Source organism: Thunnus maccoyii, chromosome 17, assembly GCF_910596095.1.
Source record: "Thunnus maccoyii chromosome 17, fThuMac1.1, whole genome shotgun sequence".
NCBI lineage: Eukaryota > Metazoa > Chordata > Actinopteri > Scombriformes > Scombridae > Thunnus > Thunnus maccoyii.
Window position 1 is genome coordinate 19,077,573 of NC_056549.1, and position 16,176 is coordinate 19,093,748.

A 16,176-nucleotide genomic window follows, 5' to 3' on the forward strand; every position below is an offset into this window, starting at 1 on the left:
TATGTGTAAATATTGCCGGATGATCCATTGAACTGAATAAGTTGCTGAGTCGCCAGGTGGTAAGTTATGTAAACTATATCGAGCAGAATGAAGTTGGTGGTTGTAGCGGATGTAATTTTTGCTGGATGTTGCTCGACGAACCATTTCTGTTGTTCACAATAAAAAAAACAAGTTATCGGCCGTTATGTACTGTCTCTTTAAATGTGGCGGGCTGCCCTGTTGTTGCTGTGCGGAAACCCCGTACTGACTCTGAAGGGGCCCAAGATGGCTGAATACTCACGGGGGGGGCAGTTAGCAATTATCTGAACAAGACGTCGGGAATGAATGGCAAATAGCATTATAATGTAAAGCGTAAACTTTAAGTAATTATACGAGTACAGTTTGTCGGTTTGCATAATTTTTGGGATGCATGAATACCAGTAAGGAGAGAGTTGTCTCTCCGCGGCCCCGAGCCAGAACATGGCGGAACACTTGGGGAAGAAATAGCAGCTAACGCTAGCTAGCTGGCGTATTATTGAGACACATTTGGAAACATTGGTCCGGGGTAAATACGGCGTTTGCGGTCCGCAAGTGTAAAATAATGTTATCGGTGCACCGCTCTGGTCATTCTGCTTCAAATGGTTGTTTAACCTTAAATTTATGGAGCGTAGGCAGTTAGCGTACTAGCTTGCTTGTCAAGTCGTTAAGGTTTGCTATTAGCTAACGTTGGCCGCAAGCGTACACACTGTACTAATAAGCAGGCAGAGTGTTTTGGGAACCAGTGATCGTAACAGCGGGGCTTATTCTGAATACACCCCTCTTAGCTATACGCGAGGACTTTGTCATGTCTGTCAGTCCTTGTTTTGTCGCCTAACACGGTAACTTAGCTAACGTCAATATCCTCCGCACTGTAAATTAGACTGTGGTTAGCTTGCTACAATGGTCTCTAAGCTGCTTGTATGTGGCGCGTTGCCCATTACCGTGGCGAGATAAGTTTTGAGGCAGCTCGTCAAAAATATTCTTGATATCGTAGTTGTAACTGCGGAGTCGGGCAGGTTAATCGACCAGGTGTTAACCAATTTAAAGCTGCTTTAAAGGACTGTTCGCCTGGTTGACCCCTGACACAAGACCATTACCGCATTGTAGTAGTGAACAGGTGCAAAAAAAGTGAATAGAAGTTGTGGCGTTGCCTGGTGAAGTAGACACCGTTTAAAAGCCAAGTAGGTCCGGGAGTGGGGAAACCGGGTACAACCACCTGCCAGGATGACGGACACTCGTCGACGAGTCAAAGTCTATACCCTCAATGAGGACAGACAGTGGGATGACCGTGGGACCGGGCATGTCTCCTCCGGTTATGTCGAGCGATTGAAAGGCACGTCTCTACTGGTGCGAGCAGAGAGTGATGGTAAGTTTATTTAATCTGCGAATTTAGAGACCACTTGCATTTTACTAGTGACCATTATGTTTGCTAAATGAATACTACACGTCAACAATACCTTCAACACAGATTTATTTGAATAACCTAACCCACCCACCTTATGAAAAATCATTACAAAGGAATTAAGAGTTTATTATACAATAAATATGGCTCTAGAGTATTATGAGATGCACCACTCTATCATTAACCACTCTCAATTAGTATCTTGCTTCCCTGCAATTTGATTTTGGGTCATTGTGAATGCAGATACCCAACTTTCATATTGCCTGTGTTTATCACTGGACAGGTTCCCTACTGCTGGAGTCCAAAATTAACCAAAACACAGCCTACCAGAAACAACAGGTCAGTATGTACCTAGTAGGCTGTACTGTAGTGTGCACATGTAGAATAGGGATTTCTTTCCACTGTGTAATGATTGTAAATTTTCTTTTTTTTTTCTCTTTTGAAAAGGATACGTTGATAGTATGGTCAGAGGCTGAAAATTATGATCTGGCACTCAGCTTCCAGGAGAAGGCCGGCTGTGATGAAATCTGGGAGAAAATATGCCAGGTAACTGCACTTCTCTTTGTGTGGGTGTGTGTTTGTCTGCTCCATCTGTGGATGCCTTCGCTGTCAAGTGCGTTTGGGTGTTTCTGGTAATAATTTCTGACTAGCCGCATCGTACGTCAATAACACTTGTATCTCAATGTTAAGGTGCAGGGAAAGGACCCATCGGTGGACATAACCCAGGATGTGGTGGACGAGTCTGAGGAGGAGCGCTTTGATGACATGTCGTCGCCAGGTCTGGAGTTACCACCATGTGAACTAAACCGCTTGGAGGACTTGGCTGAGCTGGTGGCTTCCTCACTTCCATCGCCACTGCGGCGCGAGAAACTGGCACTGGCTGTGGAGAACGAGGGTTACATTCGCAAGCTCCTGGAGCTGTTCCGTGTGTGTGAGGATTTGGAGAACAGAGAGGGACTGCACCACCTGTACGAAATCATTAAAGGCATCTTCCTGCTCAATCGTACTGCACTCTTTGAGGTCATGTTCTCTGATGAGTGTATCATGGACGTCATTGGTTGTCTGGAGTTTGACCCAGCACTCCCGCAGCCACGGCGGCACCGGGAGTTTCTCACAAAGACAGCCCGGTTTAAGGAGGTGATCCCCATCTCTGATCCTGAACTGCGTCAGAAAATACACCAGACGTATCGGGTGCAGTACATTCAGGACATGGTGCTGCCCACACCCTCTGTTTTTGAGGAAAACATGCTGTCCACCCTGCACTCCTTCATCTTCTTCAACAAGGTGGAGATTGTGGGCATGCTTCAGGTGAGATCGGCAGACATGTATTATGAGGTTTGCCTCTGAAAGTTGCTTGCTGTTACTGTTTTTAAAAAATCAGAAACAAAACAGAGGATAGAAATATTTGTTAGATTTATAGAAACAAACTTTATAAATAGACAAAACTGTTATGACATCAAAATGTACACGGTTTTTATGATAGTGTTTATGCAGTGAGGACTGGAAATTAGATTGTACATAGGTTTTATTTTTGTCCCATTGTGCTTTACCCAGTCTGAGTTTGTCTGCTAGTTTTTATGGTCATGTGACCTTTGTGTTTTTGTACTGTGTCAACTCAGCAGTGTTTATGTATGGCTGTCTCCATAGAGATGGAGAAGTGTTGTGTAAATCAGTTATGCTGCGCTAGAGGAAAACTAAAACTGGCCTGCTGTTGACTCTGGTATACTGTGCTATGTGAAGTTCTGAAGTGAAACACTACTGATACGAACTATTTCTTCTTCACTTCGCATCAGGCAGTCTTGTGAAGCCAAGATCCAAAAATTTGCAAACCAAGTGTTAGCCGGTGATATGTTGGAGCTCAGGTATCATTGGATGAAACTGGGTTGCCAGTGTAAAACATCCTGTGTACATAATAACAGTGAACAACATGAATGTTTTTTTAAATTTCTGGTTAAGAATGGAATTGAAGGAGGTGTGTATAATGTCACAATATATTAAACAATAACTGAGCCTCTAAATCAGTCATTGGTAAACTCTGTGGATGGTTTTTGTCTTTCTGGTTATTTGTATCTGACACAAATGATCTGACTCAGTCGACGACTTTGTTAGAAAAGATTTGATGCAGTACACAGTTGACCCTAGATAAGCGTGAGGGTCAAGGGTGATTTTTCATATCCTGATCTACTGATTGTCTACATGATGCTCACCCCTCTCATCTCCCCTTCCCTTTTGATGTCAGGACGATGAGAAGTTCCTGACAGACCTTTTTGCACAGCTAACAGATGAGGCTACAGATGATGACAAAAGACACGAACTGGTATGCCAGACCTTCATCAGAGATAGTTATTTGAAAAAATTTTGCTCTTAATTTTTCTCCTTGTTCCTTGTTTCACCTAGCCATGTTGGTTTTTTTCTTGTAGGTGAACTTCCTAAAGGAATTCTGCGCATTCTCACAAACGTTACAACCTCAAAACAGAGACGCCTTCTTCAAGACACTGTCAAACATGGGCATTCTACCTGCACTAGAGGTCATACTGGTGAGTGCAGCAACTTACACAAATTTAACTTTAATGGAACTCTTGTTGGCTCTGATTTTTTTGCATTGTGATAATGGAATGTGGCTTTGTGTCTGTTGATAATTTAAAAGTAGAATTAAGTGACATATATCCAAGAAGACAAAAAAGACAAAACAGAAATTAGACAATTTTTGGTCAAATAACATAATTGAAGACCATATTGGAGTCTAACCCGTATCTTAGATGATACTGGCTGATAATGAACACCTGTCTGTTGTTACAATTGTGCATCTGTTCAAGAGCTGCAACAAATGATTATTTTCATTATTGATTTATCTGCTGATTTTGTTTTTGCTCAATTAATTGTTTGACTATAAAATGTCAAATTAGTTTTTAAAAAAAAAAGTGCATCGCAGGTTCTAAAAACCTTAGTTTCTGTTTCGTCCAACACGCAAAGATAATCAGTTTATTATCAAATAAAATTAAGAAAAGCAGGAAATCCCCACAACTGTTAAGCTGAAACCAGCAATTTTGCTCAAAAAATGACAACTAAATGACAAATGTCAACTAATCGATTAAAATATATGGGATGGCACGTAAACACAAATACGTGCCATCCCATATGGGGGGGGGGGGGTGGCCCTTCCATGCCTGAGGGATTATTATGTAGCAGCACAATTAAGACCATTGATTCTTTGGTGTAACCCTGAATATGAGGCCAATTGGAAAAACATTGAATTATCAATATCAGGTATATCTATACAATCTTTGTTGGGCTGCCCATGTATGATCAAAAACTCACTTGATATCCAGAATCAGTGGGTTTGTTTTTCTTTAGGCATATGGCTAGACTTCTTGAAGAAGTTTCAGATCCAGAAAGACATAAAATTACTTACTACTGGCCAGCATATGACCAAAACCCCAGCCAGCATCCCAAGATTTAAGATATAGATAATGGATAAGGCATGGTTTCACATCGTATTCTTCTTCAGTGAAGGATGGGGAATTAGTAGACCTCTGGTCTATGTCTGAAAAATATGGTCTAGAGAGATAAGATTTTTACAGATACTTGCAAATGTGACACTATTATGTAAAAGAGGTGATGGGACTGAGCAAGGAAGAACCCTCTGATGTTACACAGCTATTTATTAAAGCATACATTTGGAACCCACTGGGTGGATTATTGGGGAACAGTATACAGACAAGTATATTATTGAAGCAAAAGTGGGAAAGAGTACTGGACATTGAAATCTCTCCAATGGAATGGACTCTCATAATCCACACCCACATGACTATTACAAACTCACAAAGTTGGAGAGACTTCTGCTGGGGGAACTAGGATTTGATATTGAGTTCACCTGTCTCTCTTTCTACTAAGAAAATGTCTAATGACTGGATATCAGAGATAAATATTTACTAAAAATTATCATGGAAGCAAGCAAGAAGGCAATTATAAGGCCCTGGCTTTTCCCACCCTGAACCAATGGATAGATACTGTAAACAGCATATACAGTATGGAACATATGACATTCAGATTAAGATTGCAGAAAGAAAAAGGAGACGAGTATTGGACTAAATGGGATTCATACCTGACTAATAAAGAGTCTGACAGCTGAAACTATAGCAAATGCAATTGCAAAACATGTGACCTCATGTTTATTGTGTTATAAAACAGAAAAAAACAAATTATGAAACAAAAACACCTAATTGATTAATCAACTAAGCATTTCAGCTCTGATTTATTACATGAAATGCTATCTGGTCGTCAGGGACTATACACAGTACAAAAAGTCTTCATTGAGGAAGCAAAATCCTTTTTCCCAATTCCTATTGTTTCAAAGAATGGCATGTAAACATTTTTGTCACTAGACTAAGGGTATTTCCATACATGCTCCATTTCAACTTCTCATGTGGATCACAGCATTTTGTTCTTTGTTCCAAGTCAAATGAACTCAGACCACAATAAAAAAAACACATTGGTTGTGAGTGGTCAGTATTACCCTTGAGGCTTCCATATTGAGCACACACAGTTGAGAAAACACAACAAAAACAATCATCAGGATGGCTGATGCAAGTTGTCATGGTACAATTTGGTATGAGGAAGAAAATTTAGAAAGGACCATGTGTTGTTTTTGGTGGTATTTCAGCTGAATTCTCTTTAGTCTTATCAGACACTTTGGTCGGCTTTTGGGGGGGTGGGCTACCGGTGATACACGGTGTTCGGGCACCAATGACATTACTTTACCACCATACCAGCATTTTGCTTTTTTATATAGGAATAAAACCACTTTTTAGTTAATTTTTAAGCTTGTTATCAATAATAGGACGGGTGCTACAATTATAAACTGGAAGTTCCATGTCCGTCCGTAGCAGCAGCAGCAGAGTCGGAGCACAGAGTAGCGGAGTAGGATATCTGTCCTCCCTCCTGCTCTCTGCTGTTAACATACGTAGCTGTTAGTGAGCAACTGCTCTCATGTCTCCCTGGGTCACTGTGCTTGTTTTCAGCAGAAACCCTCCCGCTCTCTGCCTGCTCAGCCTGCTCTCGGTGTGTCTCTCTCCGGATGGCAGGCGGGTTGCTCTGGTTTTGGGTCAAAACGGCAGTCGTCCTCTGGCTTGTCCCTGTGTCTGTGTGTGCCGCAGACTGGTGTCGCTGCAGCCTCACCATCACACACATGCTTTCTGTCGACTGCACTGAGCTATTCCCTAAAGGAGTTATGTTACATGTACAACACATTTTAGTTGAGAAAACATCTTCAAATACATTTAAAATTAATTCTTCAATGCTTGCAGATGAGGATGCTCTCTCTCTTTACCCCGGGCTCTTTTGCACCGCTAGCCGAGTTAATGCTAGCTAGCAATGTGGCCCCCACCATGTGATGGCCTGCACATGAACTTGGAGTTCTGCCACGGCTCAAGAAACGCTTTCTGACCCACTTGCGTATATTTCCAGAGAGTAAGCCCCTGCCACCAAACAGTCTGCTCATGATGCACAATCCACGATCCATGTTTTTGCTGTTGACTCCGCTTTTCATCACATGAAACCTGTACCTGATGTGGACGTATCAGTGGTCAGCAACACGTATGGTGTTGTGTGTGTTTGTGTGTGTGTGGTGGCTGTATAGATTGAGAGCCTGAGGTCTTTCTGGTTGTTGATACCATAAATCGATTTGTTGAAGTCCCAAATGGAACTACCTACTGTCTACCAGGTGTGATAATCTTGAATATCGTTGAATCATATCGTTAATCACAGACATCACTTACAGTTTGCAGGTCCCCTGACCAGTATGGAGGATAGGGCACAATAGTTACTCACACCCTCCTCCATACATATATATAATATCTCCTGTCCCACCCCTTTCAAACCCCAGCTTTCACCATACTGGTACTCACAAGTATGAGACCCTCTGTTAATTCTAACTTAATGTTTAACCAGAAAGGTCAGAGTCATGAGTCTCACCATGCCTGTTAATTTAGCCCATATAAATGCAAGATTTTAACCTTACTTTAAACTTTTGCATCCTTAATGAGAGATCTAATAATTTTTCCTCTTGTCTTCTCTGCTCAGTGTAGCAGCTTAGCTAAGTTTCATGATGTAAATGACCTGGTTGATCAGTTTAATTCCTTGGACTCAAGAATGAACTGATTAGATTTTGGTGGTCAGAGGTGAAGGTCACTGTGACCTCATGTCCGTTCCATTCTCTCGTGAATGCAATTCTCAGTAACGCCTGGAGGGAATTTCATTACATCTGGCGCAAACGTCCACTTGGACTCAAGGATAAACTGGTTAGAATTTGGTGATCAAAGGTCAAGGACACTGAATTCAGAAAATATTATGAGTCTGGACAGACATGGATGTAAACTGCAATTTGACTGGTTGGCGGAGGCATACAACTGCTTTTTCTCGTTTTCCAAAAATAATTTGTTTAATTTATTTTACTGCATAGAAAGGCAATAGAATTCCCATTCAAGTGTGGACAGATAAATTGTGACATATTTTGAACACCAAGAGGGCTGACTTGATTTGCTTTTTTGACTAAGAACTGCATTTGGAACCAAAAAAAACCCTACAACATATTAAAACATCAAAAAACTTAGAGGGTACAACAACTGCCATAATATACATCTGTTCTCAGAAATTTGCCACTGCATTAAAATACAGCTTCCTTTTATGTCACATTCAAATCAACTATTTTTGTTTTGACATCCTCTGTACCAGTTTTTCTTGTTGGTGGAAACAGTTACTTTGCTTTCACTACCACACCAATGACTGCAGGAGAACAAACAAGTAGAATGGTTCTGATACAAGAGGACAGATTAGACAGCCAAATACACTTTGTTCTTAGACCAAAGGAAATAGCACATTTCCCTGCATCTAACCACAATCTGAGTTTGCAGTTTTTTTTTGTACCCCACAGTACGTTTTAGTGATGGATTGACCATTGAAATTTGTTTTAATCCACTGACAAATATGATGTATGTTTATGAAACAGGGGATGGATGATGTTCAGGTGCGTGGGGCAGCCACTGATATCTTCTCTTATCTGGTGGAGTACAACCCCTCCATGGTACGAGAGTTCGTCATGCAGGAATCTCAGCAAAATGATGATGTAAGTATGTGGACAAATTTAGCCAGACAGTGTGTCAGGTATTTTGTATAGATCTGCTGTTCAAGCTCTCTACAAAATTCAAATCATATTCAGAATTTAGCATCATTTCCCTGCCGCCAGTATTTTGATTTTGGAATATGAGAGCATGCAATTCATCGCACGACATAGGTGGATATGAACAAATGTGTTGTTACTGATGATTATTTGTTGGCCCTCCAGGACATCCTCCTGATCAACCTGATCATAGAACACATGATCTGTGACACTGACCCAGAGCTAGGTGGCGCGGTGCAGCTGATGGGCCTGCTACGGACTCTGGTGGACCCAGAGAACATGCTGGCTACTGCAAATGTGAGTTTGTATATTACTCCTAAGACATGGGTTCAATCTCAGAATGACGTGACCCTGTCCATGCTTGCTGCATCTGTATGATCATAAAATTTGTAATCTACCCATTTCCATGAAGGTCCATGCACCCCAAACTTTGCGACTGCAGCAACCGTACACACTACAAATGCTCTACAAACACGCAATGCTTCTCATCCTGAGCATTGTGCTGTATTCCCCATCCTTGGTCTTATAATTGTTATTCACCCAAAAAGAAGCTGTTTTTCCTGCTTGCCAGAGGTCGCCATCTTCTTTTCTAGTGCACATGTATAGAAGCATGTACATGCTTTCTGTGCCCGTATTGAAGTATGAACAAACCTTAAGCCTGAGCAGTGCAATTCATATTGGGATTAAATTTTTCCATAAGCACTTTTGAACATTGTATCCTTTTTTTAGTCAAATGAGATCAAGCAAAAACACCTTCAATGTCATTACAAAAGATGTAAGAGTGTTAAAGGAAAGTGTGGAAAGTGACTTCACTATTTTGTAGCAAAAAACTCAGCAGCACTGTAAGGACAGTCATTACAAGAAGAAAAGGGAGGTGGTGCCACATTAGTTTCTGTACATTCAAGAGAGAAAAATGTGATCTAAATGTGGATATTGGTTGTATATATACAGACAGAGTCATATCAGAAAAAAATATCCACCCTGGATACCTGGATTTTCTTGCCAATCAAGTTACCCTGCATTAATTGAGAAAGTTGGTGGCAATAATGATACCAGTGTAACAGGAAAAACCAGATCTTTGCACCGTAACTCTTGATGTTGAGTGATGGAACTGTGAAAGCATTCATATCTATACATATCAGTATCATGATATAGATAAAATTGTTCTTTTTGTGTACTCTCTCCAGAAAACAGAAAAGACAGAGTTCCTGAGCTTCTTCTACAAGCACTGTATGCATGTCCTCTCAGCTCCACTACTGGCCAACACCACAGAGGAAAAACCTAGCAAAGGTATTGAATATCTGTGAGATGTTTGATGACAATTGTGTTGTTTTTTTGTTAAATATAATTTTATGAACAATCATTTTATGTGGCTTTCTATCTTCCCTCTTCTCTTAGATGATTTTCAAACATCCCAGTTGCTGGCCTTGATTTTGGAACTGCTGACATTCTGTGTTGAGCACCACACCTATCACATAAAAAACTACATCATCAACAAGGACATTCTCAGGAGGGTACTGGTGCTCACTGCCTCTCAGCATGCCTTCCTGGCACTATGTGAGTTACATATAATCACAACGAAATCTCTTTTTCTAGGTGCCTGTCAACTTAGACAACATCTTGCAACATTAAGCACATTTCCAATAGAAATCGATCATCGTTCCTTTCTCTCTGTGTGCCCAGGTGCCCTGCGCTTCATGCGGAGGATCATTGGTCTGAAGGATGAATTCTACAATCGCTACATAATGAGAAACTTTCTCTTCGAGCCTGTCATCAAGGCCTTCCTCAACAATGGCTCACGCTATAATCTCATGAACTCTGCTATCATTGAGATGTTTGAGTATGTCCGTGTGGTGAGTATCGCCTGACTCTGCATTCCTTTTTCCTTCAACTTTTGTGTTTTTATGTCACTTTTGATCTGTTGTGCCAAGAACTGAACATTTACATTTGCCACGTGGCACCGTTGTCTCACTTTTCCTGTCCATTTCTGCAGTTTAATACATGACAAAACTGAGCAACATTGAAAGAAAATGCTTCACATGTAAAACGCTTCTTGATTTAGAATGGGAGTTTTTTTTTTTTTTTTTTTTTTTTTTTTTTTAATATTATTGTCAGGCTCCTGCCTCCTCTTTCCTCATGCTTGGCTTAGTTGAGGAAGTTGGAGGACCCCAATTCTGCTATTCTGCTTCACTCCTTGTTTATTTTTCTCTGTAGCTTGTATCCTCAAAATTGACACATTGATACAGTGGCAGAATATTTTTTGCTTGTCTCATGCTAACCAGTCATTGTGATATACCTCAAAAGTACATTTTATAGTATATGTTATTAAGTTTACACTGTGACAAATGTGTATTGACATGGGTAGATTTTTATGCATTTTCTGAGTAACCAATATATGTAGGTAGTCTAACCATGTTCCCAAAAGTGAGAATTTGTTAGCTGTAAAACATTTTATTGATTCATATTAACTTGTTTGGTGTGATCTCCCCTCTCTATTTCTGTCTCTTGCTCATTTCCTCCATACTTCTTTCCCCTTCCTCTTTTGCTCTTCCTCTGTCTCAACTTCCCATTTTCTTCACTTTCCATACTTTTCCCCTTTATTTTTCCCCTTTTACTGGCTCTCTACCTTCCTCTCTCTCTCCTCCCATTGCTCCCAGGAGGATGTGAAATCTCTCACAGCTCATATAGTAGAGAACTACTGGAAAGCTCTGGAGGACGTGGACTATGTCCAAACATTCAAAGGCCTAAAGCTGCGGTATGAACAGCAACGAGAGAGGCAAGACAACCCCAAACTGGATAGGTGAGAAAAACGAAGCTGCAGCACCACAACTGTTACAGTCAGGAATGATTTAATGGAGTGAGGACATTCTTCATGTGTGTCTATGTCCCACAATAAATCAAAAAAAGAAAAGGTCAACGTGACTTCTCCATTAGATAACATGCATTATTAAGTTGTAAAAATGACTAATATATCACTTGTGAGTTATGTGTTTTTTAGGGTGTGAGTGTATTCTGTCACAGTGCCTGTATACAATCAAATGTTATTCCTGGGGATGATTATCGTTAGGATCGTTCCAATTCTTTATCGATACTCTCATCGATTGTTTTTCAGAACTAAAGAATTGCTTTTTTAAAAAACATTAATTTGAAAAATAAATTCAGAACTGGATTAGAATCGATTATTTTAAACATAACTAAATGTTTCTAAAGTAGCAACAGTAATGTTTACTTAGTAATATCTCACTGGAAACAAAACTAAAATGTCAATAAAATAAGTAATATCCTTGACTTCTGACAAATACTGAGTGGAGTTCAGAAAGAAGACCTGCCTTCAGGTACTGCTGATAGAGAGGAGGGGCTGGTTTGGAGAGGGGGCTGCTGTCTCAGCCGGTAGCTGAGTTTACAAGAATTTTCCACATTTAAATATATGTTACAAACTAAGCTAAACAGTTAGGCTGCAAACAGACAGCTTTCGTTTTAGCTTGTTTTATAACAATTTGATGTTAGCCTAACAAGCACACTGCGGTTGTGTAAAACATGCCAGCGGTGGATGGGAGACTGTGGGCAAAACAGATGAAAACATCACTTTTCCACATGTTCATGCTTGTTGATGTTTTGATAAATTACTCTTTTTGTCTTTTTACCCGCAAAGGTTTTATTGCAGTTACAGTAATGAGCGTAGTTGTCCTTAACACAAGTCTAACGTTATCTTCACCACCACAGCTTCCCTGCTCTGCTGAGCCCGGCCGTTTGGAACCGGTTCCAATTCAGAACCGGGTTTCGGGGGGCATCCCTAGTTATTCCACAGGTTTCTCAGCCAAACACTTGAGTGCTGTGACATGTAATGGCTTAGATTGTGCAATCTACCTCTTACTCATCTATGACTGTGAAAGAAGTAAACACAATCTAATCAGAAAGTGAAACTCTGAGTCACTTAAGACTGTTAGTATTGTGGCGCAACTTAAACTCAGCACACAGACCAACACTGCCAGTTTTCCCTTTTGTAATTATTACTTCATTCCTGTGAGATTTGCTTTTGTTCAATGTGTTTTACAAAGTTATTTTCAGAAACGGGTACAAAGTGGTTTTGGACAAAGAACATGATATGAGCTAGTAGTTGTCACTCACATTAGGAAGTTCAAAATACTCTTTAAGGGGTATGCTGGCTAAAAATCACCTTCTTAGGTTAGAGTATGGACAGTATATGTATTGTTTCTTTGACAACTAAGTTTTGCATTATCTCGTCCAGCATGCGCTCCATCTTGAGGAACCACCGCTTCCGTCGTGACGCACGGACGCTGGAGGATGAAGAGGAGATGTGGTTCAACACAGATGAGGATGACCTTGAGGATGGTGAAGCAGTGGTTCCTCCCTCTGACAAGATGAAGAGTGAGGAAGACCTCATGGAACCTATAAGCAAGTTCATGGAGAGAAAGAAATGTAAGCATGTTTTTTCCTACTCTGAGTAGGTATTTTGGGGTGAAAGTGAGGTTGGACAGAATCACATGCTGTAGTCAGTTATTACAGGACAGTTTTATTCTATAATTAACTATGCTGTTGTTTGCCTGCATTGTATTTCATAGAAGAAAGCAACAAACTAAAGAAGATGTGAATAAGCCAAAGCCTATAGCTGATAGTAAAAATAATCAAATTTGGCATATTCCACTGGCAAAATGCCTGATTTGTTACCACAAAGACATGCCTCTACAATGCCTCACTGTGAAGGCTTGATCCTGTCGTCAGCTACTTTCTGCTGTTGTTCTGGTGCTGTTTCATGATAAATTACCTGTATGTATGGGCATGGTCCAGATTCTGGCTTGATACATCATGGCTGGGCTCTACCTAAACAGACTCTGAATCACTCACAAAACTCCCGAAACGTTTTTTCATTCAGATTATATCTGTTAAATGTGGTTGTGAGTAAAAATAGGCATTTTTAAAAAAAAATACAATAACATTTTGGTTTAAATGACATTCAAACAATAAAAGAGAAATATGTCTTGGTTATAGGATAATATTTTGTTCACCCCTGAAGAGGTAAATTTGTATTTCCAAGAACTTGAATGGGGAAAATGACCATTTCTTGTCCACCTCTCCATCTCCAGTGAAAGACCCAGAGGACAAGGAAGTACTGGGGAAGTCGAGCTTGTCAGGCAGACAGAACCCTAGCTTCAAACTTTCCTTCTCTGGCTCGACCAAAACCAGCCTGTCGAGCCCTCCTTCATCTGCCTCATTGAACCCAGGTTCTCCGGGATCACCAGGGTCTCCGGGCTCAGGGGCACGGAGCTCACCCTCCACCACAGCTGTAACCACGAGGGTAACTGACTACATGTTGATTATTGACACTATATACACTGGAAATTGATCTGAGAAGTCTCTAAATTCCACATCATATAACACACAAAATTCACCTGAGGTTTTGTTTTTTATTGCTCTTCAGTGTTTCACTATAAATTCTTATGCTGAAATATTCTCAAACTTAATTTGTTTTCTGTGAAGACAAAAATGATTTTTCACAATGTCTGTTCTGTCTGGAACACTAGTTAATTAAAAGGAAGTAAGAATTTGGTGAAAATTGAGCTTTGACTACAAAATCTTCACACTTAGGCTGTTTATTTTCACACATCTCCTACAATCCTTGTTTTGTGTTAGAGAATGATCACCACCAGCAATGTGTCATTGGCCTGCACAGATTTTATACTTGTCAGTTTTATTTAAACAGCGGGAAAATAGAGGGAGAGACAGTAGGAATGGCACATAAACAATAGAACAGGATTTACAGGTCAAATCATTTTTAAAATAAGTGCAATTTTTAAACTCTGCATAAATGGACACACAAGAGATCCACACACAGTAGGACACAATTTGGAACAGTAGTTTTAGCACTAACAGAGTGTTTTTGACGTTGAACATCTTCCCAGAGTTAGTACATTTCTGTAATGGACAAGAGTGTTAAGAGTTGTGAAGAGACACTGAAGTAAGCTAACATCTAAAACATAACAGGGCTGCTAAATTATTGTTGCCAATCTACTACAAACTCTGCCCACTGACTTGTAGTAGTGTAATATTGATCAGGATCATGACTAGATACAGTATGTGATTTATGTTTCTTGTCTTATTCAGGGAGGGTTAGTGGGATTGGTGGACTATCCTGACGATGACGATGAGGAGGAAGAAGAGGAGGACGATGGGGAGAGTAAAGAGGACCCTCTGCCACCTTCGAAAAAGTCCAAACTGAGCTCCTAAAGAAGCTTCACTGTCTCAGTTTGTGCACCGCTCAGACAGTTTCAGCGCATAGACTTCACACAGGAATGATCAAACTTGTAAACAAATTGAATGAATGAAAGCCACCCCTCGCTGTCAGCAGGTGGTCAAAAGAGGAGCGGACTGTGAATGGTTTCGAAGCCTCCTCAGACTAGCCCAATTCATACAAGTGCCAATCAGGAGACTGGGAGTGGAAAACCGTCTGAAAAGTGAACAGACGCGTGAAAGTCGGGGGAGAAAAGATCGCACTCAAAAGATCTTCAGCGGACTCAGACAGTATGAGACAGGTTGGAGTTTAATTCAGCAACTGGAGGAAATGACCACATACAAAAAAACACATGTACACACAGACTGAAATCCCAGAGAGCTTGCGAGCTTGGACCATAACCCACTGCCCCCCCGCCCCCCCACTCAGGGAAGGACATCACAGCGACCCAAATGGGCCGGCCAATTCAGACCCAGAACCACCACTCGCACCCCCATCCCCTCCTCAGAATCCACCTCCTCCCTGTTCCTTTCTACTTCTTTTTTTTTTTTTTTTCCTCTGCTCTTTCTCCCTCTTTGTCTGTTGCTTTTTGTCCCCTTTTTTTAATTTAGTATATAGGACCAGACGGGAGGCAGCATGTGGCAAAGAGCTGTCTTTGTTGTCTTTTGATGATGTCATCAGTGTCGTCGTTCCTCAGCGGACATTATTTCTCTGAAGAGAAAAAAAGCCAGCAGTTTCTTCATTATTTTTCATTTTGTTCTCTATTTGTCTCTCAATCTTTCTCCTGTTTTTTGTAAATGACAACAAAAAAGACCTGCCTTTAAATGTTCAGGACGTTTTCAGTCACACTTGAACAGGTTTTTAAAGACCTCAGTAGGTGAGCTAGTTTTACCCTTTTTGCCCTTTGAAACTGCAGATTTTTTGGAGAATTTGTAATCCCGTCTTGATTAAAGATTGAGTGGAATTCTAGATGTGATGAATTTTGTCATATCTTCTCATTTTTTTCCTTTTACATGAGTGTACACTTAGTTGTTCAGAATATTTGGGACCATTAAAATGATCTTTGCTGTAAGATGTCCTACTACCCTTTGTCCTAATAACTCAACTGTTTCCTTGATGCATCTGATACACAAGTCATAGTTTCCCTGGTGCCACGAGAAATTGACCCTACATTTGTAGCACAGATGACGCCGTCAGGTTCAACATACATCTATAAACTTTCACACCACCTTATGATACACCTTGGAATTTGAAGAATGATCTGTAATCCCACTGTAAAAACAAAAAATTTGAGTAGTGAAATATAAATGGTTTCTTCATAGTACATGT

At 40.5% G+C, this 16,176-nt stretch overlaps 1 protein-coding gene across 2 annotated transcripts; it reads left to right on the forward strand.

Moving 5' to 3' along the window:
• Window positions 1-224: 224 nt before the first annotated feature.
• On the forward strand, window positions 225-15,931 carry smek1 (SMEK homolog 1, suppressor of mek1 (Dictyostelium)). Of its 2 annotated transcripts, none has more exons than XM_042390323.1 (15): window positions 225-1,384; window positions 1,704-1,759; window positions 1,868-1,966; window positions 2,111-2,728; window positions 3,660-3,737; window positions 3,841-3,957; window positions 8,427-8,543; window positions 8,763-8,894; window positions 9,785-9,887; window positions 9,996-10,154; window positions 10,281-10,450; window positions 11,255-11,397; window positions 12,847-13,037; window positions 13,703-13,914; window positions 14,721-15,931. In XM_042390323.1, the coding sequence occupies exons 1-15, from the start codon at window positions 1,243-1,245 to the stop codon at window positions 14,841-14,843; spliced, it is 2,460 nt and encodes an 819-aa protein (XP_042246257.1). In that variant the 5' UTR covers window positions 225-1,242; the 3' UTR covers window positions 14,844-15,931. The 2 variants fall into 2 exon arrangements, with proteins under 2 accessions (XP_042246257.1, XP_042246258.1); XM_042390324.1 differs by having other exon boundaries at window positions 11,258-11,397.
• Window positions 15,932-16,176: the final 245 nt, after the last annotated feature.

Coding starts and splice junctions, on each gene's coding strand:
- smek1 (XM_042390323.1), top strand. CDS start 1,243: ATGACGGACACTCGTCGACGAGTCAAAGTCTATACCCTCAATGAGGAC. Junction 9,888..9,995: donor AGAGGAAAAACCTAGCAAAG/GTATTGAATATC, acceptor CTCTTCTCTTAG/ATGATTTTCAAACATCCCAG. Junction 10,451..11,254: donor TGTTTGAGTATGTCCGTGTG/GTGAGTATCGCC, acceptor CATTGCTCCCAG/GAGGATGTGAAATCTCTCAC.